Source organism: Pogona vitticeps, chromosome 9, assembly GCF_051106095.1.
Source record: "Pogona vitticeps strain Pit_001003342236 chromosome 9, PviZW2.1, whole genome shotgun sequence".
Lineage (NCBI taxonomy): Eukaryota > Metazoa > Chordata > Lepidosauria > Squamata > Agamidae > Pogona > Pogona vitticeps.
In genome coordinates, this window is record NC_135791.1 from 1,576,212 (window position 1) to 1,601,866 (window position 25,655).

The 25,655-nt window shown below is 55.4% G+C and overlaps 1 protein-coding gene across 4 annotated transcripts in view; it reads right to left on the bottom strand.

Moving 5' to 3' along the window:
• Nucleotides 1-2,232: 2,232 nt before the first annotated feature.
• NHSL3 (NHS like 3) overlaps nucleotides 2,233-25,655 on the bottom strand; it is a 52,904-nt gene continuing 29,481 nt past the window's right edge. For 2 of the 4 annotated variants that reach the window (XM_072979949.2, XM_072979952.2), the window contains exons 2-7: nucleotides 13,746-13,901; nucleotides 12,331-12,386; nucleotides 9,256-9,373; nucleotides 8,277-8,393; nucleotides 4,419-7,643; nucleotides 2,691-3,458 (exon numbers count right to left, since the gene is read on the bottom strand). In XM_072979949.2, the coding sequence (XP_072836050.2) occupies nucleotides 3,436-3,458; nucleotides 4,419-7,643; nucleotides 8,277-8,393; nucleotides 9,256-9,373; nucleotides 12,331-12,386; nucleotides 13,746-13,901 (3,695 nt within the window). In that variant the 3' untranslated portion in view covers nucleotides 2,691-3,435. Of the gene's footprint in view, nucleotides 2,372-2,690; nucleotides 3,459-4,418; nucleotides 7,644-8,276; nucleotides 8,394-9,255; nucleotides 9,374-12,330; nucleotides 12,387-13,745; nucleotides 13,902-22,617; nucleotides 22,795-25,655 lie in introns of those variants that run through there. The other 2 variants (XM_072979950.2, XM_072979951.2) reach the window with 2 other exon arrangements.

Below are 25,655 nucleotides of genomic sequence, written 5' to 3' on the forward strand. Positions count from 1 at the left end.
GCATCTCTCTTTAAACGCTCCCCCCCCCACCTGCACGCCCCAGAGATCCCTTTACGAAGAGTTCTTGCTCCGCAGATCGCTTGGACAAATTTCCACCCACCCACCCACCGAAGGGGAGCTCCTTGGGTCCCCCAGCAGAGGGTGGACGGGGCTCCACAGGAGAGAGAGAGAGAGAGACCGGGGATAGGAAGAGTGAGGTGAGCTGGCCTCTCATCATCCACCGCAACTCTCCCTGCCTGCTCCACCAGAGATGGCAGGTGCGATGGATGTATCACCTGGGTTCACTTCCCAGGAAAGACGGGTGATGGAGCTGCTCTGAACACCTCTCCCGGCCTTGGATGGAAGCACCAAGGAAGATGGCGTGGCTTTTGGAGAACTCTACCAGCTCCTCGGGGAGTAACCCACACAGAGATCACACCTGGTTGGTCTTCCTAAATGCCGTCTCCCCCCCTCCCTTTCCCAAGACATTTACACCACTGGCGAGAAGTAAAAGAGTCAGCAAGCAAGCTTTAATCACTCATCTTTACAAAGACACTTTTTTTAAAAACTCGAGTTCACCATCATTTTTTTTAAACTCCTCCCTTTCTCAAAGGTAGATTTCTTTTTCCTCCTTTTTTTTTTTGTTAAACAATCATGGAAATCAAATCAAATGACCCCAGGATTTTTAGAAGTATATAAATCTCTTTCTAGAGGAGGGAAAACGGAAGGCCCGGGGGGGGGGGAGGAGAGGGAGAGAGAAAGAGAAACCAAAAAGGGCCGGGGGGGGGGGGGGTTGGTCTCATGGTTCGATGCTGTGCCCACCGGGGGCCCCCAACCCCTGCACCTGCGTGTTCTACCTGTCTCCTTCCTTCCTGCCTGCCTTCCAGGTGTGATTGACTTTCCGGAACGGCCTGCCAGAGGCGAGCTGGCGGGCCCAGCCTTGCCCTAACAGTGGCAAAAGCCTCAGCCATCCCAAGGAGGCCAATTTAAAACCTCCCCAGCTCGGGTGGCAAGAGGAACTAGGTGTGCCCTGCCCTGAATCCGGGGCTGCAAGGGGGCTCTCTCTTCTTCCCTGCCCGGGGCCTGCTCCTGGGGCTGGCTAGCATCAGGCACAGGTGGCTACAGGTAAAGAGCAAGACCACGAAGTGGAGGGAGGCAGGTATAACCGGAGGGGGGGGGGGCATCCCTACTCAGCCTTGGGGGGCTGGTTTTTTTTTTTTTTCTTTTGAGGCATTGGTTGGGCTGGAGAGAAGCTCCTCTCTCTGGGTGGCTGGCAGAGCAGTGAACGGAAGGGGCAGCCACAAGCGTCCGACCCCCCCACCCACCCATCCACACCTATTTCCCCCATTCCAGAGCAGTGGTCTTAGAACTCCAGTCCGCTCTCCTCCTCTCAGGCATGAGACACACACACACACCCGTCCGCCTGGCTCGGGGCGATCCAGGCTGACCCAAATGGGGTGTCCTGGACTCTGCTGCTCCTGGAGCAGAACCTGACCCCACTGGTCTCTGTGTGTGTGTGTCTCTGAAACATTTAAAAACTTTGATTTATTTGATTTCTCTGCCACCTTTTCTCCCAGGGAAGGGGCTTTCCTGCCAGCAAAGGGCCATTTTTGCCCACCCAACCACAGCGGCCACTGGAGCGGGGGAAACCTGGCCTGTCCACCCTCGGGACACACTCTGCCCTCTTCTGTGATGTGGCCCATCTGAGGTGAGAAGGCAACCCCGGAGGGCCGCCCGACCAGTTTTTGCAGATTTTACTCACTGTTTCAAGACCAAGAGGATGAATCTGCACTGCCCAGGCTGGCGTACTGCCACCATAATGCCCACATTATCTCAAAAGCTACAGTCAGAGTGGGGTTTGAGCCCCACCATCTCCCCTGCTTCTAACAAAAGATGGACCTCCCATTTCCTTCCCTACCTACTCCTTGCTACTGGCTTAGGAGGGGCCGCTTCGATGCCTCTCCGTGTACCCCCAAGGAATTCCAAATGCACCACCCGAGGAAAGGCAACGGCGAAGGCCAGAATTACACGAACGTCCATCGTTTGGAATTCGTTGCTGACGAGGGAGAAGAATGAGCGCCGCAGCACCGTCTGCCCTATTGTGGCGATAAGGGGCACCAGGGCGTTGTGCAGTCTGTTTCCCCTTCCCAGCTTTTCTGGGGGGGGGCTCCCCACCTGGAATGTCTTGGCGCAGGCTTCACTGGTCCACAGTGAGGTCGTGTTGGCAGTGAAGAGCTACGTACGTACGGTCGGGGAGGCTCCACCTGCCTGGACAGCCGTGTTTTTTTAAGGCACCTGCAAACGATTCGGTTAAGACCTTCTAGCACACGGCGCTCTTAGGCAGCGCTGCTCCCTTTCGGAACCGCTCTTCCTCGGGGGTCGCTTTACTGGCCTGCCACAAGAAAAAGGGGGTTTAAACCCAAACCTCCACCAGCCAAGCCCTGCCTGGCCATCCATCCCGGGAACCAGAGGAGGGAATGGAAAAGGGGTCTTGAGCGCAAGCAGAGAAAAGACGAGAGAGAGAGACTCTACGCCACGTGGCCGGCCCACCCACCCCCCCATCCATTTCTATGCCCCAACTTGTGCTACGGCAGATTAGGGGCCAGGTTAGAAATTTAAAAACTTGTCCTCCACCCACAATCATCTGCTTATGTCCGAGACATGTTTGCACGTCAGATCCCTGGGTGTTAGATTTAAAAAAAAAAAAAAACGTATGTGCCACAGAGCTGTCCTCCAACAGAACAACGGGGCTCCCCCGCCGGGCCCTTTCCCTGACGGCTTGATGCACGGGCAACCATCCAAAGGGTGAAAAGCCTTGACAGGATCGGGGCCTCGGCAGCATCCGGGAAGACTGAGCAGGCGTCCTCTGCAAACAGCCATTCTTGCCATCTCCAGCCTTGATTTGCACAAAGTGCTTCTGTTTTCTACCCGTCCCGACACGCGAGAGGCGGCCACTTCCACGCACACCCCTCCCACCCACGAGATAATGCAAACCCACTCAAGAAAGACACACCAGTCTGGTTCAACTTTGCCAGCCTCTCTGGCAGGCGGTACCAGGGGAGGGGGCGGCGTCCGCTGCTTTGCAAAACCCTTTTTTCCTCGTGCACAAGAGTAATAATAATCCCCAATCAAAACACAAGGAAACCCAACTAGGCAAGGCTGCTCAAGGTGCTAGCCCTCAAGGGAGGAAAAGGAGGCAACAGCAGCAGAAAGGGGGGGTTGTGCTACTTCATCTTAGGATGTAAAATAAAGCTGTAGAGTCGCAGGAAAAAACCAACACGATTTTTGCATAAATATCAAGGCCGTCAGAGGCTAAGGCTGTTTTTCTTTCCTTGTGACCACGTCCTGGACCCTCTTCTGGCCTGCTCAGGTCCCTGAGATATATTTTGTTTCTGTTTTGTTTTTGTTTTTTTAAATTCCTGTATATTAGGGGCAAACGTACCACAGGGTCTTCCTTCACGCCGTCTCCTCTCGTAAGTCTGTGAGGGGGAAAAAAGAGGGTGGGGGAGACAAATCAGTGAGTATGTCTGGATATGATGTAAGACTTGAAGTCCGATTTTAGGTCCCTCTCAACTGAACACTCCTAACCACCTTCGCGACCCTCTCCCGGCTTCTGGAAAAGTCAGGCCGGCCTGTCGTCTCCATCAAAACCAAAGGAACTTTTTAAGAGTTTCGCACTCAAAGACAACTGAAATTGGGTGGCTACCAAAAACTGTAAAAGTCACACACATTCCCTCTTGCCTTGCCAATTAGCAGTCTTAATCCTGGCTTTGGGGACGAGGCACGGAAGCACCTCATGCACCCCTGGCAGCATGAAATCCTGGCTCGGCTTCTAGGCTATTGAGAAAGGATGAAAACGGTTCTGCCCTTTTTCCTGTTTGTTCTCAGGGATAAAACGCTTGCTTTCTGATTAGGCAAGCTCTTATCGGGAGTCTGCGGACAAACGCTCGCTCTATGGGTTGGAAACGGAGATGAGCACCGCCGCCTAGAGTCGGACACAACTGGACACATTGTCAAGGGGAACCTTGACCTTTATTGGGAGTCTAGGCACCCTTTTGCCAGGGAGTTCAAACAGCGGCAAAAAGCAGAGTTGGGCCAACCCATGAAAAACCTAAAAAGGGGTGTTGAGGAAGAGGGTTGGGGGGGGAGGAAAACCCTACAGGAACCGGGCAGAGATAACGCTGCCCTTTCTGATGGCATAACATGGGTGGAGACCTCGAGACCCTTGGGTCCCGATTCCCATCAATGATTTTGACCCAAAAGAAACAGCTTGGTGGCTGGGACTTGGTCTTTACAAGGGGAAGATTTTGTTTCATAGGAAGATTCAGCTGGCCGGCCAACACGGGGCATGCAGGTGGGAGACTCTGCAGGCACACACACCCTGCCCACGGGCAGGACCACGCTTGACCCTGTTCTCGTGGCATGCTGCCAGCCCTCACCTTGTGCCGGGGGGCTCTGCGGGGCCGTCTCCAGTGTGGAAGCGGGGCCGTCATCGTTCCTTGCTCCTGCAGACCCCTCGCTCTTAGTCCTGTCCCCGGTTGCTGGCAACGGGGAGCTCGGCTCCTGGGCACCTGGTGGCAGCGGGGGGCTCCAGGGCCCCTGCAGGGAGCCCGGTCCGAGCGAAGGCTTCTTGGCGATGGGCGGGGGCACCTTCGGGGGCTTCTGGGCCGGGGGCTTCCCAGCGCCCTGCAGGGGAGGCCCGGGGGCTGCCAGCGACCGCTGGCCTGAGACGTTCATGAGTTCGGCCACCAGGTTCTTCTTCAGGCTGGCCTGGGCCTCCGGAGAGGACGGCGTCTCGATGACCAGCTTCTTGGGGCTCTTGGCAAAGATGAAACTGGCCGTTGACGCCGGTGACTTGAGGAGGGGGGACGATGCTCGGCCATCCTTGCCCTCCCCCGCCAGGGGAGCCGTCGGCGTGGTGGCAGAGAAAGCCGGCAACGTCATCCGGTGGCCCGCCTTCCTCTCCGCCACCCCGAGGCCGGCGGCGTCCCTCGAGGACAAGGTGGAGGCCTTCAAGCGCACGGCGTGGTGCAGCGGGTTCGGGGAGCTGGCTTCTTTGGAACTGGTGTGGGGCACCCTCAAGGAGAGCGACTTCCGGATTGGTTTCTGGGGGGGCGGTGGCTGCCCCGGCTTCCCATCGGCCCCCGAGTCGGGTCCGTTTGGCTCAGCGGTGACTTGGGCCACTCCAGGTCCGGCCGCAGTGCCGTGGGCGTCCACGTGGACTGAGCGCAGGCGGACCATCTGGAGCAAGGAAGGGGTGACGATGGGGAGGTTGGCGTCTTCCTTTGGCATGGGGTTGCTCTTGCCGCGGGCGGACGGCGGGGGCTCCTTCGGGAGGCCATTGGCCGGCTTCTTGTGGCCCAGTGGGGCTTGGGGGCCAGAAGGCGAGAGGGTGGCCGGCGCTGGTTCGTGAGCCTTCTGGGGGGCGACAGGGACCGAGCTGGGTGGCCTCCCCGTCGGCGCAAGGGGAGGTGGTCGCTCGATGGTGGGAGCTGGCAGCGGGGTGGCATTCGGGGTGCTCTGCTGTTGGATCTTGCAGGAGACCATCATGGAGAAGGAAGGGGACATGGCGGGGGCTGCGTCCTCCTCCGCAGGGGTGGCTTTGCAGGTGGCAAGCGGCTCCTCCGCAGGAGGGGGAGAGGTCCCCTTGGGGGCTTCGGCAGCCGCGGGGATTTCCACGGCAACCGACGGTGATCCTGGTGCCGGCAGTGAGAAAAAGGCTTCATCGGGGGGTGGAAAGTCTGCCATGGAGAGATCGTGTGCGTCCGGGACCGGCGGGGGTGGAGGGGGCCACAGAGAATCCGACGGCACCTCCGCGTCCATCCCCGAAGAGGCAGGGGCGGCCACGGCGGGGGGCGCGAGGTTGCCCTCGGCCTTCTTTGCCGGGGGCGGTGGTGGGTGGTAGGCGGGGGGTGGTGATGGAGGAGGCGACGCCACTTGGCCAGGCTTCACGAGCGCCCCAGGGGGCTCTGCGTCGGTCTGGTCGGGGGCGTGCGAGGCTGTGGTGGTGCCGTTCCCCCTCCTGGGCTCAGCAGGTTGGCTCTCGGTGGGCGGCAGGCAGGATGGCGCCGGGACCTTGGGGTGGGGCGGGATGACAAACCGGTCTGTTTTGCTTGGCCCCGGCGGAGGGCCCGAAGGGGCGCCAGCTGGAGGAAGGGCAACCCCCTCCGCCGGGGCCGGATCCGAGGCCGACGATGAGAGGGAGGTCAAGGAGGAAGAGACGGAGAGCCCCGGGGACTGCAGGGAGCAAACCCGCTCCGGCTTCTTTGGCTGGGCCCTCGTCGTCGTCTTCTCCGGCGGCGAAGCGTGGGCTGCGGGGCTCTTGGCATGGAGGGTGGGCGTGCCGCTCTGGCTGGAGTACCCGCTGGAGGGCGACATGGTGCGGCCGAAGCGATCCGGGGAGCTGTGCTTGGAGGAGACCTCCTGGGCCTCGGGGAGGGCCAGGCCCTCCGCCCCGTGGAGCTTGGCCACGGTGATGGGGCTCGGGGGGGAGCGCTCCGGAGAGCAGGCCAGGCTGCCGGGCTCGCTCTGAGACGACAGCGGTGGGGAGAAAACGTCGTCCTCGCCGGCCGAGGAGGGGCTCCCTCGCCGCGCCGGGCCCCGTAGCTCGGCCCCTTCCCGCTGGGGCCGGCGGCCGGGCTTCGGGGGCAGGCCCACCACGGCTTTGGGGGCCCCCTCAGCCTCCAGCTGCTGGGCCTTCTGGTGCAAGGAGTAGGTTCTCCGGGGCGGAGCGGGGGCTTTCTTCATTTTCCGGAGGGAGACGCTCCGGGCTGAGGAGGAGCGGTCGCTCCGCACGCTCAGGCTATCCGAGCCGTCGGCCGCACTGCCGGTGCTGCACGCGGGGGAGGTTCGACCGCTGCCATTCCCTGGAGGCGGCGCTCCCAAGAGGTTGGGGGAGGCCGGGGCTGCCTTGGCCGCGACCCAGCGGGCGCCACTCCTGGAGCTGTAGGTGCTGAGCTGGTCGGGTTCGGGGCCGTGCCCCACTGGGCCCTGTCCATCGGGCCCCGCTCCGCCCTTCCGGCTGCCCCCGTGGGAGGAGAGGGTGGAGGTGTTGGAGACGATGGTCTCCGTCGACTGGGAGTGGCTCCAGTTGTCGCTGGAGGAGGAGTGCTCCCGGCTGCGGGGCAGGGCGGGGAAGCGCCCCACCGAGCGCACCGAGGGCGAGGGGCTGGCGGTCGAGAGGCTGCAGCGGCTGAGGGTGCGCACCCGGTCGCGGGAGAGCACGATGACGTCCACCAGGGGCGGCAAGATGGCATTGGGGATGATCTTGGACATGTAGGTGCCCTGGGGCGAGATAGACATGACGGGGCTCAGCAGGTCCGGGGAGGCGGGCCGAGTGGTCATCCAGGGGACGGCCAGGGACTTTGGCCTGGCCAAGGGGGACAGCTTGTCGGCCGTCTTGCGCCCCAAGAGCGAGTCGTCGTAGTAGACACGGTCGATGTGGCCCTGGAGGGCCGAATCGGCTGCCTCGACCTCCAGCACCGGCAGTGAGACCCGGGCACCGCCCTCCGGCACCGCGTCGGGCTCCATCTTCCCGTCAACGGTGGGGATGTGGATGGTGTTCTCGGGGCCCTTGCCGCCGTTCACCAGGACCGGAGGACTGGGGCTGACCCTGACCCCCATTCTGCCGGGACATTTCTTGGCGTCGTACCCGTTGCTCAGGCCTAGAGGGGGAGAAAGAAGACGTCCGTGAAGGCGAAACCCTCATCATCCGTCCCAGGAGGAGAGGAAATCAAGAAGGGGCTGAAAGGACGGTTGGGTGAAACAGAAAAGTGGGAGGATCTGAATCCAGAGCCCTCCCTTCCCCTAGTTTTTCTCAGTCCCTGGATAAAAAGCTTCCTCCGTCCAGCCAGAAGGGAGGAGGTCACTTCTCAAGAACAACTGCACGCTTTAGAAATTGCTTCCTTTCCAAGGGTGGAGGAAAAATTGAACTGGGGAAGCTTTCTCCTGGATGAACCTTTCTCCAGGTCAGGATACAGCCCGGACAGCTGCCAAAGCAACAGATAAACACAAGCCCTCCTCCCCTGAACCTCTGAAATGAAAAGGGAAGCCTTTCTCATCCCCTCCACCTCTGGCGCATCTCTTTCCCAGGCGCTCTCTTGAGACCCAAGCCTTTCCTAAAACAGGTCCCCAAATTATGCAGCCCAAATGAACGGGGCTCAGAAATTGCAGGCATGAGCAGCAGATTTCCATGTGTCGTTCCGGCTGCAGTTCGAGAATGTCCAACCTTGCAGTGTCGTCGTTTTCCCCACATGCACACAGAGAAACCCCCTTTTTTCTCCCAGTGGAGACCTTACCCAGCTCCGTCTGCACATGGGTGGGGAGGCCCAGGACGGTGGTCCTCCTCTCCCTCTTCCTTCTCTCCCCCTTTGTGGAGGATTTGGGGAACGAGTCGTGCGGCCGGAAGGTGGAACCTGAAGGATGGATGGAAAGAAGCGGGGCGGGGGGGCAGAATGAATGAAATGCGGCCGAGGTGAAGGAAGACGGCTCACCCCGCAGGTGTCAAAGACCTCCCCTTGGTGTGGGGTTCCTAAGGGAAAGACCCACAATGTTTGGGGGGAAGCAACCCCAAGAGGCCAGGGACCACCCCTCCTGGGCCGTGGCCATCCACACAGTCCAACCACCTCCTCCAAACACACAAACACACACACCCGTGACAAGCTGCAATTCAGGGGACACCATTTTGCCACAGGCTAATTGTAACTCACTATCCACGTGGCCGTTTCAGGCCACAAGGCAAAGTACCCCTTTCCTGGGGCTTCTGCTGGTGCAATTGGCCATTTGGGGGACAAGATTTTGTTCAGGAGGGCAACGTGGGAGGTGGTCCGAGGAGGGAAAAGAAAGGGTCTAGGGGGCACACTGGGGTGTGTGTGTGTGTCTGTGTGTGTGTGTGTGTGTGCATGTGTGCATGTGTGTGCACATGTGTGCTTACGTGTGCGTGTGTGTGGATGCATTCCCCCTGGCACACATCTTTGCTAATGTTGTAGAAGGTCTCACTCTGAACCCTTCCCAAAGCAGACAGGTTTCAGCATCTCTGCCTTAATTGGGAGAAAGGTGGCATACAAATGCAAACAAATAAAATAAAATAAATGCAGAAGACCTTGCCTTCAAGAGAAGGCTCCCAAACTCTGTGAGGCCTCTGGGAAGAAAAGGGGCTTTCCCCCCCTCCCCAACCATGCCTGTTGCCCAGCTCAGTGGCTGGCTTCTTTGGGTGAAAAAAGGGGCGCCGGAGGCTGCCCGAGACGTCCTTCAAGGCCGGCTGCAACCAGCACCTACCTTTCCGCTGGATCATCTCCGAACGAATCGAAAGGGCATCCTCGGAGGTCGTCTCTGTCGTGCACGACAGGGTCTGGCTTCGGATCGAGACATCGTCCCCTTCTGCCGATGAGCGGGACTGCAGCGTGAGAAAAGGAGGGGGGAAAGAGTGAATCCCTCAAATTCCAGATGAATCTCCTTGCGGTGTGCCCCCCCAGCCCCCGATGCCTGCCACCTTCAGAGGGGACAGCAGAGGCCTCTAACCCAGGTTTGCATAAAACCCAGCATCCAAACATTGTTGGACTACAACTCCCACCCTTGTTGGCCACCGGCTGTGCTATCTGGGACCAATGGGGGTTGTAGTCCAGCCCTGTCTGGAAGCTGTCCTTGGCCAAGCTCTGCCCTTTAGCAGCACAAGGAGGACGTCTCTCCATGCGCAGATATTCGAACGCGGACCCTTCCCAGAGGAGAATGCTCCACAGCCCCAACCCTTCCGTCAACAGCTTCCTACAGTTCTTGCACCCATTTTTTTTAAAAAGCAAAAATTCAAAAGAGAAGGCAAGTTAGGGAGATGTCCAGCCGCCTCCTTTCTGGCTCCGCCAGGGGGTGCTGCTCACGGAGACAGAGAGCAAGAGACGCTGCTTTTGCCTGGACACAATGATGGAGTATATATAATCAGTATATTTTGCTATTTGTTAATCATCTAGACGACAGGAGGAATTTTTGGGGAAGTCTTAAAAAGGTAGATCGGAGGAAATGCACAAGGGGACCCTATTGTGTTGACAAAAAGATTAAGCGATTAGGCGGGGGGGGGAAGGGGGAACATCACGGGTCAGAAAGAATGCGATTGGGAAGAAGGGAACATTATATCCAAAAAAGGAGAAAAATAAATAGGAGTCTGGGGTCTAGGTAAAGAAGGGAGCGGGGGATGTAAGCAATGGGAGGGACTTCCCATGCCTACCGGATCAGTGGTGCACCTTGGGGTAGCAAGGGAGAATAGGGAACAAATATCCTGCGGCCGGGAACAGGGAATAAATATCGAGCTGTCTGTATTGATTCGTGTGCGCCTGTCCAGTTAGGACACCCGCTTTTGCAAAAGTGCTTTTAATAAAGGAGTGCGGCTTGAATTCTTGGTCCGTCTGTTGCAGTTGGCTGAACGGAACGGTGAGCCTATGACACATTCACCAGCAATACTTTGCATGATGAGCAAAAAATGCCAAGCCCCAAAGCCTTCTTCCTGGCACTTTAAAGAGGGCAAATTCCTTTCAGATCAAAAGGCCATGGAGTCAACACAAAAGGGCGCACTGCAGATTGCCCGGGTGTTGTCCATTTCTCAGAAAGGAACATGGCTGCAGCTCAGGCCGGGCTGACGGCCAGCCTCCGTGACTTGAAAACCTCGTCCCCTGTTGCTTCGTGGCCCGGGAGCTGGCCGTGAGAACGCAGTAACAAAAAGGGAAATACTTGACACATGCCCAGAGGACTCCTTTCCTTGCCAAGGGGATCAGGATGTCTCTGTATTTGAGGCCACACAGAATTCAGAAAGGGAGATGGGCTCTGTCACTCACCATCTCAGCGAAGGCTTTTGATGCTGGCAGGTGACACGCAATTCCATTTAAACAAGGTCAGTCAGTCATGTTTGCAAAAAGATCTTTGCTCACAGCCACAGAAATTCACAACGGCTGCTAGCCTTAACGGACCAGTGTCTGAGCATGGCCTAAAGCAGCTTCATGGACTCCAGGGAGGACTGGAGGTTTTGTACTCAGGCTGTTCACTCTCAGAAGCCAGAGCAATGGGGCTGGACCTTTCCAGTGCTTGACAGAGGAGGGGGGGCTGGGGGTGGAGAGGGGTATCTGGATCCTGCAGCTGGTTTCTGCAGCAATAAGCAAACAGCAGAAGCTGCAGAAAAAATGGTGTTGATAGGCAGAAGAATTCAACTTTCAGGTTGCAGAATTCAGACGGCCAAGACGCAGAATTGAAATTCTGCATCAGCAGGGCTTTTGAATGTATGCCCCTGGCACCTGAGCAGATGGGTCCCATAAAGCTTGGGATTGCTTTACCTGGCCACAGATCATTTGAGCAGGGGAAAGGGGGGAGAAAGTGGAAGTTCTCCATTTTAATTTCCAGGTGGTCCTGCTTTGCTAGTTCAAGTTTATTGTATTAGCTAAAAGCCATCACAATTGTTTACAGGGTATCTTTTAAATAAACCTTGCAATTTAAGTTTTAGTTGATTAAATCGCTTAACAAGCATCACATTCCACACAGCTGCTTTTCACCCAGGCTGTTAAAGGCCAGGAGGAAGAATGGAGGGCAACCCTATAAGTGGTTTGTGGTGCTGGAGTTTCTGCTCCTCACTGTCCTCGAGATCTGTTGGACTACAAAGTCCAACATTCCCACACAGCATGACTATTGGGCCTCCTGGCTGGGGATGATGGGCGGTGTCATTCAAAACAGCTGGGAAAAGCCAATCCTGTCCAGTTGTATCACCTGCACCCCGAAAGGTTTACAGGAACCAGGAAAATCTTGTGCCGTCCATTCGCTTAGCAAATAGAACACGCAACAGAAGGCTTGACCTCTGCGAAGGGAAAGAGTTTAGCCCTTTGCGGCCAAGAGGAGGGAAGCAAAGCTGCAGAGAAGCCAAAGGACAAAGTGCAGCTGTTTTCAGCCAAGATAAACAGAAACAAGCGGAAGCGTGGAGAAGAGGAGGACCGTTCCCTACTCCACACCTTGGGAAAAGTCACTTTTTTTAAAAAAAAAGGGGGGGTTGTTGTCACAAAAAGCTATTTTTCCAATTCTGCAGAGAGATGGCTGCCCAATTTTTTCACCTTCCTTCCTCATGGAGATCCTGCACCAACAAGGATCTCCAAAGTCAGCGCGGGTTCAATTAGAGAGAAACCATGTCTGACTTATTTGAAAGCGGGTCGGAAGCCTCCATTTCCCAAAGTGGGCAGCCCCTTGAACCAACCACCCCCTGCAGCAGCCCGCCTGGACGACGGAGCCTCCGCAAGGGAGAGGGCAGGAAGAGATTGGCAGACGTGCCATCGCCAGGACGTGGCGCAAAGCCCCCACCAAACGTTGTCCCGGAGAGAAAGGGCTTACCTGCAGGCTGCTGGTGTCACTGTGGTCCCAGGCTCTTTTGGTCTGCTTCTGCTTCTCTAGAAGGCAACAACACAGAAAACATGGTCCAGCGGTTCGGGAGGTTCGGAGGAGCCCCCGACGGCGTGCCAGCGTGACCGAGAGGACAAGGCCGGGAAGGGGGTCGTATCCTGCCAGCTCGCCTCTCTTCGTGCCTTTGTGTCCTCCACCACTTGGCGCTTTATCTCTGGCCTGGCCAAGCCTCATGGGAGACCGGGAGGAGAGCCGCTGGTCACCTGCCCTGACAGACCGTTATTCCATGAACTCTGGACTCTGCTCGGATGCCACAACTCCCTCACCGGTTGTGCCCGGCTGCAAACACCGGCCCCTGCCGGGCGAGCCAATTTGATTTCCAATGTGGCCAAGAACACGACTGGAGGCAGCAAAAGCCTACAGGCAGGACCGCTGGCTTTGGCACGCAGAGCCCAGAAGACTTACTGCTAACTTATGGGAGATGAGGGAGAGCAAACAGGCCAATAAATGAATGCAAACCAACGGTCAGTGCTAAGGAAGCAGCGCTTGGCCGTCAACCCCAAGAACGTGGCCTAAGATGGGGGGGGGGGGTTCTCAAGCTTACGCAGAACAACCTCTTCTCCAGAGCCACAGTTGTGGGAGAAGTGGTACGGTCAGTGGAGAACAAAATGGAACGTGCATATGGGTAGTGGTAGCTTTTTAAAAAAATTTAGAAGCAAATCCCAAATCTGGTCCTACGGCAGAAATGGGTTCTGAACACCGATCTCATACCGATTCGGTAGATCCAAAAGAAAACACTTTTATACAAGTCCAGCCCGTGCTCACAATACGTCCCATTTCTAAGATTCCCCTCTTATATTTTCTTATTTCAAACCTACAGCTGAGAAAGAAGTCTCTGTTGAACTGAAGCTGAGAGTAAGGAATTATTCCGTTGCTGTGGAATTTATATTTCCAGTTGTGTAATAACTCCGGGGGGGGGGGAGGCAAAGAAAGCAGTGCACCTGGTTTAAAGGCAAAATCATAGAGGCAGAAATTACTAGGGTGGTAATGAAGTGGGGGGGCGGGGATTTCAACAAGACTCTGGAAAAAAGAGGTGCAGGATTTGCAGGGTTCCCAGCCACTCACCCTGTTCTAGAGGCACAGAGATTTAAACATTCAGACGGGGCAGAAAAGCACAGATCTTTCTTAAAAGCAGCAGGATGTAAGAGGCCAAGAAGCCCCACGGCTCTTGCCCAGGGGAGGAGGCGCCAAGGAGATTGGAGGCAAAGGAAATCCCCACATTGAGGACAGGGGGGAGCAAAGACGATGCACCGCTTTGTAAGGGGATCAGCCCTATCAAGCAAAGCCCCGCTCTAACAACTGGCAGGGAGCTTGGGGGGGGAGCTTACCCTGTTAGCAACGCCTACCTTGGTTCTGCAAGGACTTGAGTCCAGCCTGGGCCTGAATGTGCAGCTCCTCGAGGTGGGGGGGCCGGCTGGCGGAAAAGAATGCATTGTCGGTCCGCTCATCTCCTGCCTTGTACTGGACGCTCAGACGCTTCTCCTTCTCTGCCTTCGCAGCCCCTGAAAACATAGCGACTATTCGGTCAGCCAGGTCCCGCTCCCATCCAGGAATCCTCCTTGGATCTATACCAAGAACCATGGAGCAGATTCCCATCCTGCCAAGAGATGCCCCCCGAACCAGATTCACAGACAGCGGGGTCCTGCCTGGTCCAGTATTCTCTGCAGAGCTGAGAACGCTTTGCCGGGGAGGAAAGCTCACGCCTAATCTGTGACTCCATCTCATTCTTAGCAGGACGTGCCAGGATCCTGCACTCAAGTCCTTCTGCATCTGAACATCAAGCTAGGGTTCCATAAACTAAAACAGTTGAGAAAAGCACAGGCCTCCAGAGGATAGCATTGGACTACAGCATCCAGCTTCCATCACCACTGGCTATGCCGATGGGGGCTAATGGGAATTGTAGTCCAATGGCATCCGGAGGCCTGCACTAAAAGAGCAAGCTGTTCTCTTTCTGACCCAGGCCCTGAATGAAACAGGTGGGCAGTTCACACCAAATGACTAAGCGGCACATCTGATTGAAAGGCTGCCATATCTCCAGAGATGTGGGTGAGCCATCAATCTCTATTGCTATCGATAATCACAGTTATCAGCAGCTGATAACCATCAACTGCCACACACAGCTGTCATCTCTAGCAAATCCTGCTAACACCCCCCTTGCTTTTCACTCTTTCTTCTTTCAACTCTTTCTTATCTGTTAACTAAACAGAGGAAACCAGGGGGCCCTGGAGGGTTGGCCCAAAGCATCGCCCTCGGGACCTTTTGGAAGAAGCGACCATTGACAGCAGGCTCTTGGATCAAAAAATAAAAAAATTAATCTGTACCTCTGTGGACAGTGAGTCTGGAAACAAAGCACAAACTCCTGCCGTTGTGAGGCCATTGTGCAGCCCAATGCTATGTGTGTTCCTCCAAAGGACATTCAAGTGGGCTCACAGGCACTAAATAATAATAATAATCCTAGAACTGCAGAGTTTACCAAGGAGGAAATTTATGGCATCACCATAAATGAGGAACAAACCAAATGCACCTTGGTTTTGGAGGTGAAACAAGATCAGATCTGGCCCTGACCTGGACGGGAGGCCACTGCCCCCCATCCACCCCCCCCAGGCAGAGCTACAACAGACTCCCAGATGACTCAAAGTCGCTGCCAGTCAGAGCGGTCAAATACAGTACTGGGAGAGACGGGTTGGTAGCTTCCCAACGGTGTGCCCACAATAGATGTGTTTCTAACAAACACGTTGAACGCATTTTTTATCATTTATTTTGTACTCGATCCATGCAAAAACAGGTCTATTTCCCCCCCCCAAAAAAAAAAAAACAATCCACCAAGAAACATCTGTGGGACTGGAGCCTCTCCTGCAAGAAAGCAAGGATGTCCCGTAACTATAGCAGCCCTACGGATCCCTTTACAACCTTCTGCTGGCACATGGGTGATGTGACACCCACGTTCCTGAACCCTGCACACACACACACACACACACACACACCCGCATAGCGGCTGCAGACAAGCTCAACTGCACATGTTCCGAGCGCCTGCCTCTTTAAATCCAGCGCACCGAACAAGCGAAAGAACCCCAGGGCAGGATCACATGACTGATACCAGAAATATCTGTGCACCTTGCACGCACGCACACAGGCAGCCGAGAGCGAGAAAACACCATCTAGCTTAAAGGGGCAGCGTCTAACACATTGTGCAAAAAGACAGCCAGTTCTTGAAGTTAAACCCCAAGAAAAAGGGGACACAATATGCAAAGTTTCAGCAGGAATCTTCCCCGGCCCAGTCCTGGAGATGCCAGGAGGCTGGCTCAGAGGCGGACAAAATCTACCCCACCTCCAGGTTTTCAAGGTTACACGTACGCAACTGGAGTCCCTCCATGTACAAAGCTTGAATTCTGCTACCTGGTCGCTTCGCTGTTGCATCTGCTCCTGGTTCGCTCTCTGTTCCTTTGTTGTGAGAGTGGGGAAATGGCGCTGCTTTTTGGGAAGAGGCCTGCAAATCCAGGAATGGCCCCAGGCTCCCCTCCAGAGCCACTGGCTGTATTTCTCTAATGCTGTTCTCCTCCTCCTCCTCCTAGAGCGGTGCTTCCCAACCTGAGGTTCCCCAGATGTTCTTGGACTACAACTCCCATAAATCCTGCCCAGCGCAACTGGTGGGGAAAGCTTCTGGGAAGTGCAGTCCGAGAACATCTGGAGCCCCAAGATGGGAAGCCACTGTTTTAAGGATAAGAATAGAATCTCATGGCAGGGACTGAAAGACCAGGCTATCGATCAAGAAACCCACAAGATTTGTTGGTAAATATTCGCTGTCAGTCAATAAACAGGATGTGCAGGGTTTAGAAGTCATTGCAAGAAGGAATCAGATTGACCTGTTTGGCTTAAGCAGCAGCAGCACGGGGGCCTTGGCTTTCATACCTGCTACACAAGTAAGTGATCTTGATGATGCGCTAGCAAATAAATTCTGACTTTCCCTGGGTTTTTCTAGGTGTCACGTAGTCAGGAATTTGGTTCATCAGTCTTTCCTTCTAAGGGTGCTCGTCAGGTCATCAAAGACCCCTGCCGCCCCATGTGGCGGATCCCCTCTGAGCAAGCACAATGGGGATTTGAACCCCCTGCAGCCTGCAGCCTGACACTCCAACCCACTGAGCTGCATTAAGCTGAGATTTCTTCAGCGAAAGATCCTGCGGAGTTTATACTGAACCACAGGATGCTTTTCCCTTGAGAAGGACCGAGCAAAGCATCTCATCGCTGGCGCCACGATTCACCTACGGCACATGATCCGTTCGTGCCTGTCACGCCTCCTTTTCTGAGGGAAGTCATGACTCATGTTAATTGGCCTTTTGTTGATATTTATGAGCTTCTATGTTATTTGCCCAACTCCTGGAAGTTAACCGGCAGCAGGAATGAATTTTCCAGGCCCTTACGGAGTGTGAAAGACTCACTATGACAACACGGGAAAAATAAACAGCTACTTCCTATTAGTCTGTAGACCGAGCCCCTTGCAACACTTTCCACATTTCAAAGCATTCCACAGAGGTCCCTTTACATCCACTGGTTTTAAGTACCTTTGTCTTCTAAAATACTTTTTGCACAATAAAAAAAAAAGTGAGCCGATCCTTTAAAAATCCAGTTTACTAAGGATGAATCTCCACCAGCAGGTGATTTTCAAAAAAGAAATCAGTGCTCAACTTTTAGGACTAAACGTGGAAAGCAGCGAGTCCTACAAGAAAAGTGGGAATACATGGCCCTCTGGCGGTTGTCGCGCTGCAATGCCTTCCAGACCTAGGCATGCTTAACAGTGACGGATGATGGGAGGTGTGTAGTCCCACAACAACCAGAGGACCACATACATGTTCCACCATCCCGGGCCTGTATCTAGCACGGCTCTTCTTTGCCATACTCTGATGATGAAAGGAGGAGGGGAGGCCCCCAAAAGACCTCTTTGAGTGGAGGGGAGGTCAAAGAAGGAGAGGTCCTTCCTTTACCTGTGGACTCGGGGAGGGGGGGTTGCATCGTGCCCTCCTTTGAAAACTCCTGTAGAGAGTCAGTCCGCAAAAACACAGGGATGAAATGAATCCCATTCAAAGAAAGCTGAGCCTTTCCATTTAGCACCGCCAGTTCGGACGGCCTCTCGCTCCAGGCCCATCTTTGTGTGAGGAGGGTTCAAAAGCGAAGCGTGCTTTTCCAACTTGCCCGAGCCTTCCGAACAAGGAGACAGAAAAATTCAGCGCACAGTCTGGAAACCTGAGCTAAAACCCTCGGTTCTCAGCAAAGCGCCTTCTTAAATACGCTCACATGAGCGAGTCCAAACACATCCAAAGCAATCCATGAGACAGTTCTGCCCACCCACTCCGCTCTTAATAGACGGTTAGATGCGGCTTAAATCCTGCCTTTTAAAGCCAACACTCTGGGAACACTCAATCCCGTGATCCCGACACTCATGGCCACACAGATTGCATGGGGTGAGGCTTTGCAAAAAGCACAGAAACGCAAAGCGCTCCTCCGGACGGCTGTGCGTCTTCCAGGTAGCGAAGTTATCTGCAAGGACTGGGTTTAAGCCCGCAGGGCCTGGCCTTTGCACAAACCACCGGGCACAGGCCAGAAGTGGAGCTTCAGCAGAGCCTGCAACGCAAGCGGGATGGGGTTTTCCTTTCGTTGCACTCAATAGCCACTCTCTTCCTCAGCACCTCTCCAGGCCCTGCTGGCTGGGAAGAACAAGAGCTTTGCCTTCAAAACCTCTGAAGGGCACTCGTGGAAGAAAGAGAGCCTGTAACAAAGCAGCCCCCCCCATCTGTATCCAGCCGGACTAAACCACTGGCCTGTTCCATGTCCTCTGTGTGTCTCACTTTCGGTAACCTTTTTTCTGCTCCTGTCCAGGGTCCCAGAGAAAAGAAGAACCCCTCTCGGAGCAATGCATGCCAAGATCTGCTTCTGTTTGGAAGCACCAAGCCCTGCATCGGGGTTCTTCTGCTTAGAGATGTTGCACCATGACGGCGGGCGCCCACCCCACCCCCCCAGGATCGACAGGGCCAGGTAGCCCTCAGAAGGGAAGCTCAAGGCAACAACAAGTGTTAGTAACAACCCAGAGCTTGGCTCCCTTCCTCCTTCCTTGCAAGGCGGCAGCAGGTCAACTGCTTAACATTCATTTGGCTTCTGCACTGTCACATCTGGGGTAAATGTAGGGCAATTACCACCCTTCTAGCCAACAAGAAGGCATAGATGGGGACGGACCAGCCTCCTTACCACTGGGTTAAATCTTTTGGGGTCCTCTAAAACAGTGGTTCCCCCACCTTGAGCCTCCAGATGTCCTTGGACTACAACTCCCAGAAGCCTTCCACTGCTAACCAGGATTTCTGGGAGTTGAAGACTAAGAAGATCTAGAGGCCCAAGGTTGGGGACCCCTGCTCTAGAAGATTACAGGCAGACCTGTGGGGAATGGCCTTCCACTGCTCCTTTCTCCTCCCCTCCAGTGCTGAGAGCTGAGCATCTGGTCCTCAGGATGATAACAGACTCCAAGAGTAAGAGAGGGTGACTAGCACTCTGCAGTTAAGCATCACCCGAAACCAACCCAGAGCCTGCAATTAAGACTATTTAAAATTCCTCATTGCCTTGATGACAAGAGGAGGGTGCCATTTTCAAACCAAAAGTGCACTCCAGCCCCACAGAAAAGAGGGCTGATCCTGCCTGGGGGGGCATACGCTCATCCAGAAAGACTCCGCCTCGCAAATGCCAAGCCTAAACTGGGCAAACAGTATATGTTTGTTGACATCCAACTGGGTTACCATCAGACACCACACCTTAAAAACACACACATCCACGTCCACGGATGCAAGATTTCAACCAGAGCACAAGGCCTTCAACAATAAGGGCAAAAGCCGCCTTGTTCAATGTTTTGTAAACGTAGATGCGCAGAAATAAAGAGAGCTAAATCCAGCTGTTAGTTCCAGCTAGAGTCGTCCCACTGAAGGAACTCAAGCCAACACTAATGTAAGCCTCAATGGGTCTACTCTAGTCACAACAAAGCACTGGCCATAGTCCTTGTTTGTCTTGATAGAGAACCCTGTAACCTCAGAAATATGGCCCCATCCTGTCCTGTTCATTAACAGCCGCTGGACAGGGCTGTTCAGCCAAGGTCACCCCTCTACACTCACAAACACACAAACACACACGCACACTGCAGGCTTTAAGAGAGGCTGACTCAGCACCACTTCCGATTCTCCCCTCCCGGGCTTCCAATCCTTGTTCTCGGTTTAGCAAGAAGATCAATACGGCTGGAGCCCACCTCGTTTTTGAAACACAATCTTGCTCATCCATCCGTTCTCTGCTTTCTCCCTCCTTCTCTTGGCAGGGCAAACACGGCGCTCAATGGGGCCATCCCAGATCCCCGTCCTTTTCTCTTGACCCCAGCAAGAGGAGGGGGGGTCAAGAGAATGGGGAGGGGGCCAGAGGTCAAAAGGGTCACAGAAGAAGAGGGTGGATCCCAGCAGAAATGAGGCAGACATTTCTTGCGCCCTCCGTTTGGGCTAGGATTTGTTAGGGACAAGATGCTCAGGGGATTCATATCATGGACTTCCTGGGTTGGTGGTGGCAGGATTCAAAACCTTCTGAGCGATTTTTAGAACACATCTGATTGGTGGCAGAAAGCTCTTTAGGTTTTAGAAAAGGATTCGGAACGGAAGTTTTTACAGACTCTCAGTGGCAGAAGATGTGCAGGAAGGAGCCCCTCATGCAGGAGGGAGGGTTGAAGCCTGCCTCAGCATTGCCCCCCCCCCAAAAAAAAAACAAGGCATGGATTTCTTCCCCTCTTGAGCTTTTAGAGTGCAAAAAGAAGATGCAGATCTAATCCATTCTCCAGCCCAGGAGATTAAAAACCATTAAAAAAACAATGATGATTCCTTTAGGTAAGAAGAAAAGTCTAGAATTTAGTTTAGCTGTTCTCAGCAGCCATTTTGCCTGGGAATGATGGGAGTTGTAATACGATGATGCATCTGGAAGAAGAAAAGGCCAGTTTAGGGGATGGGTGTGAATATCTGGACCCTTTCAACCAGCATCACAATTCAAGAGAACCCCATCAAGTGAGGTCACCGGGGCAGCTCTTGAGATGCACAGACTCAGGGAAAGTCTTAATCTTTCGATCCTATTATCCACACCTTATGCACACTTGAGCGACCATCTCAGGGAAGCCACGTTCTCTAAGAGAATTTGCTCCAGATGGTCCAGGCTGCTGAAAGGGACTTTGGCCAGGATGAGGGTGAGCAACAGCCAAAGGTGCGGGTTCTAGAGCACGCTTCTTAATGGGCAGACCTGTATCCTATCACCCACTGCATGTCACAGCCTGTCACTGCCTAGGAAGGGTGGCAAGTCCCAGGACACGGAGTTCACTCGGGGAAAAGGACTCAAACCAAGGACAGTTGGATTCCAGCAGCAACAGAAACAAACCCAACAGGGTCGGTCCTTAAGAACCGAGGATGCTTCGGCGTCCACGCTTCTTCCCTGAACCTCATCTGCCTACAATTTTTTGTTAGCCTGATGAAGCGTTCTGGAGAGCTCAAAAGCTTGCACGCTACTGTGAAACGGAAGTCGACCCTAATAAAGCTTTGAGGATCCCAGATCTCCCACTAGGTACGAGACTTGGAGCACCCAAAAGGCTTCGCCCGTACAACAGAGACACCCTCTTTCCACCCGCTCTGTCCACAGAGGAGGGGGCTTGCGCCTCTATTCCAGTGACCACACAGCAGAGGCAAGATCCGAACTGGGGGCCACCCAGTCCACAGTCTGCGCCGTTCACACGATACCCCTTTCCCAGCACTTCCTACCAGACTGTGCAGCTGCTCAAGGCAAAACTTTGCAGCAAGCAAAATAAGTCTGGCCTTGTTTTTGGTGTTTTCAGCGATTGGTCCTGGAAGGGTGGACAGAGAGGGTGAAAAAAGAGGGAGGCCAGTGCATTCTACGCGCCCGCGCGCACACACACACACACACACACACACAGAGAGAGCGCTTCCAATTGTTCATCTACTGCTGAAAGAAATCCCGCCTGCCTGCAGAGGCCAGCGAGAAAAACAAAATTTAAGAGGGGGAGGAGGAGGAGGAGGAGGAAGAAGCAAGAGGAAGCATGGAGGGGCTGGGGCGGCGATAGAAAGGCTACAGAAAGACTGCAGAGAGAGCCAAAGGGAGAGGGCCCGATCCCAGGGCCTTCCAAGCCACCAATGCCCCTCGATGCCCCCCCCACACACACACCCCTCTGGATCTCCTGCCCGTCTGATCCTGAGCTAAATAGCATCCCAGTTGAGCATTCATGCCGGCATGGGGGGGATAGGGAGGGGGGAAGGAAGTCTCTGGCCAAGAATGGGGGGAGGGGGGGCACAACTGGAATGCCCACCTTGCTGAGGCATAGGAAGAGAGGATGGGGAGAAGGGGGGTGCTGAGCGGTAACAATAGCCCCACGGAAGGAAGGGTGCCCTCCTTCCTTCCCTGATGCACAGATCCCCCCCACCTCCTCCCCCCAGCCCCTCCCGCGCATCAGCGGCTGTGTCAGCAGATCCCAAGGACAGGGCGAGTGAGGGACGCGGAGGGATGATGGGACCTGCGGGCCTCTCCCCCCCCCCCCGCCACCCTTTTCGCGAATCCAGTCCTAGGCAGCACGCATATTCGGGGAGGGGGGGGGAAGAGAGATTAGCCGAGCCACCAGCACTTTCCCTGTTTTCTCGCGCGCTCTCCCCCCCCCCGCTAAGAAGCCCCCCCTCCGCGGCTTCGCCACCCCATCCAACCTCGCTGCGCCCGATCCTTCCCGCGTTTCTTCTGCCCAGGAGCAGCCTCCCTCATCCCAAGGATTCGGGCGCCGGCCAGCGTTGCGAAGGGGGCAAGCTCTGTGGGGCTGACTCCCGAGTAGAACCAACATCACCCACTAGCATCACCCTCCCCCGCAACCTGAGCGCCCGGGCTGTTTATTCTTCAGAAAACCTCCCCTCGAGGGCCACGATCCTGAGCTGCCGCCCTTGACTGTGCGATCTCTGGGCTAGCTTGCCCTGGACTGGGGCGGGTGGCAGGATCCGACCCCTCCCCTCCGCCTCCTCCCAGAGTCGGCGCGGGGCTTTCCTCGGATCGTCCCGGGCTCTCTCCTCCGCCCCAAGTGCCTTTGGGATGCCAGAGGAGGGGTGGGGGTGGGGATGGGGGGACGCCCCCCCCCAGGGACCAGCGGCTCCCTCCTGGGCTGGGCTCACCCACCCTTCTTCTTGAAGAGCGCCAAGAGCGAAGGCAGGTTCCTCCCGAGGAAGACCACCATCCCGCCGCCCCTGCTGCCTGGCCCCGGGCCGCTTCCAGCCGCGGCGGCGGGCGGCGCTCCGGGTGGCGCTCCTGGTCAGGCTCCGGGCGCTGCCCCTGGTGCCGCCGCCTCCGCCGGCCACTGTCACTGCCGGCCGGCTCGCGCGCGCCCTCCTGGCCTGCCTGGACGGGGAGGCGCCGCTCCTCCGGCGTCCTTTTCTCCTTCAGCATCGCTCGCTCGCCCGCCTCCCTCGCCGGGGCAAGCGGGAGGGAGGGAGGGAGGCGGGGAGGGACCAGGCGCGCCGCTTCGCCTCTTTCCCCCCCCCGTCTCCCGGGAGGAGGAGATCGCCCCGCCCGCGCCTGTCCTCGGGGTCCCCGCGAAGGAGGGACCACCCAGCGCGGGGAGGGGAGGGGAGAGCCGGGGAGGCGGACAGGATCCGGCGCGCAGCGTGGACCACTTGGGAGGACGGGGGCACCCCCTCCCTCCCCTCCCCTCTTCGGGCTCCCGGGTCCTTCCTTCCCCTTCACATCGGAGGGATGGGCTTCCACTCTGCGGCAACCCGGGGGTGGCCCCCCCTCGCACGACCACGCGGCTGCCCTCCACCCGCCCTCGCCCTCGGACCTCGTCCTCCAAGCCCCCTGCCCGTGCCGGACAATACCCAGAGGGAGAGCCCAGCCCGGCGGGAAAAAATCGGACTAGGGGGTCCTCTCCCTCCCTCCCTCCCTCGCTCCAGCAGCTGCTACCTCAAGGCGAGGGTAACACAAATCATCATCAACATCATCATCACCTCTGGGTCATGGAGCCCAGCCTCTGCCAAGGAGGCAAAGGAGGGAATCGAACTCCCAACCCACTGAGCTCTCTAGCAGTTCGGAAAAGGTCACATGCTGTGTATTCTCGGTTCTACTGCAAGGCACAGAACTGTCACCTTCCAATATATATATATATTAAAAGTATCATTTATAATGTAGGCTTTGCACAGCATCCTAAGAGTTTCCTGGATTAAGAGGGTGGCCGGCAAAAAGGGACTCAGGCCAATGAATTTTTCACAAACGAAAGCAAGGCTAGAACTCATAACAGGCAGAAAGCTAGAACACTTCCATCATGCAAACGAAAAGCGGAAGCAGCTGAGCCAGGATACATTCATAAATTCTGTTCTCTAACCAGTGGCTTGAACGGAGAGAAGAGCCTTCTGACAAACCCCTATGTTTAATAGAACAATTTAAATATATATACTATTATTATTGGTTGAAAGGATTTCACTGAAAGGAAGAAAAAACTCAAGAACACAACCAGACAGCGGGAAAAAACTACAACAACCGTTGGATCCTGGCTGTAAAAGCCTTCGAGAATACATTATTATTATTACTATTTGCAGCAGCTTCATAAACAGATTATATTACTTCTCTGAAAAAGACAATAAGCCACAACAGGTCCTCCTGGATTCAGCTAAAGCAGGCCCCCTCTTTGAAAACAGAAACCGAAGATGATCCCTTTATGTAACAGACCTCAACCTCGTGATGTGTTAAGCACCCCTGGCGATCACCTTCTCTGTCCACGTCACTCTGTCAACTGAGGGTCAGTGATGGTCAGAGATGGTGATGGTGGCAAGCGAGGTGCCAAAGAGCTGCCCATCCATTCCAGGTTAATGGCAAGAAAATCTCTCTGGAAACCTCTTGGTGCTTAACCTATCCATGCTGAGACGTTGTTGTTATAAGTACCTCAGACGTTTGGCTCTGCGGGCCGTCTGAATTTGAGCCCTGACATATCAGGTACCAAAAAAGATGCCATAAAACCAATTCTGCTCCACCTACTTGCCCAGAATGTGCTTTGGATGTGACGGTCTCTGTACACGTGCAGAGCACACTTTCCACCCCAACACAGATAGATCTTATGAGACTTAGACATTAAAAACAAAAAGCAAGGATTTCCACATCCAAAAACGGATGACGCACATAAAAGACCCTTTCCCTTGAGCCACATCGGTGGGTGCAGGATCCGGCTCATGGAATTCTCAAGGGTTTCTACCTGCTGCCCCGTCGCCATCGCGGTCGTTCCCCCACCCCTGGCTCTGGCATTCTTCTCGGACCCCATTCATCGCCAAGCTGTCATGGGCGCCCCTTTCAGCCCTTGTGGAGAGCGAAACTTGTCCCCCCCCCCTTCTCCAACTGAATATTCATCAGGCTCCTGAAAAAGAACAGGTCAGGACCAGACCATCTGGCAGGCTGCAAGCCCTCAGCACTCAGGGCTTGGACAGGATGGCGAGGAAAATGGCAGGGAGCGGTTGCAGCTGCCGGCCCTGAGAGAGAGAGAGAGAGAGAGAGAGAGAGAGAGAGAGAGAAGGGCGGCTGGCTCATTCATTCATCTGGAGCAGCCGCCCGTCCACCCGCCAGCATGGCTTGGGAGAGTGGGGTGTCAGTGTCCAAAGAGGGGCCGGGATCAAGAGGGAACATGAGAGCCCCACACACCCGGCTTGCAGAAGGCCCCTGGGCGTTGTCGCCTGCAACCGAAAGAAGGGGCTTCTCAAGGAAGGGAGGATTTATTATCTTAGGGTCAACCTCCGTTTGCTGGTTGCCACTAGAGGAAACCCGTGGAATGAGTGGGATTTACAGAAATGCCGACTTGCCTTCCTGCCAGGGGAGTCCACAGCGTTGCCCTCTTGCCAGGACCAGCAAAGGGGAGCGAGCAGCACACAGGCAGGCAGGCAGGCAGGCAGGCTGGCTCCCTCTCTGAAATGGGCAGGGAGGTGGTTGTGTGTGGTTTTTCCCTTTCTCTGGCATCTCCAAATCCAGATATTTCTGCTCCAAGATGTGCCCAAAGGGGAAAAGGCCGTCGAGGGCAGGTGTCCGTTGCTCAAATGCCAACCGTGTGACTCCGTTGGCAGCTAAAGTGAAGCGAGCAAAGGCCAAATACCAGCAATCAGAACCAGGACTCATGGTCGGGGGGGGGAACGGACCCAGCCCAACCATTTCTGGTTCCCTACCGAGACATCACAGGGGTGGGG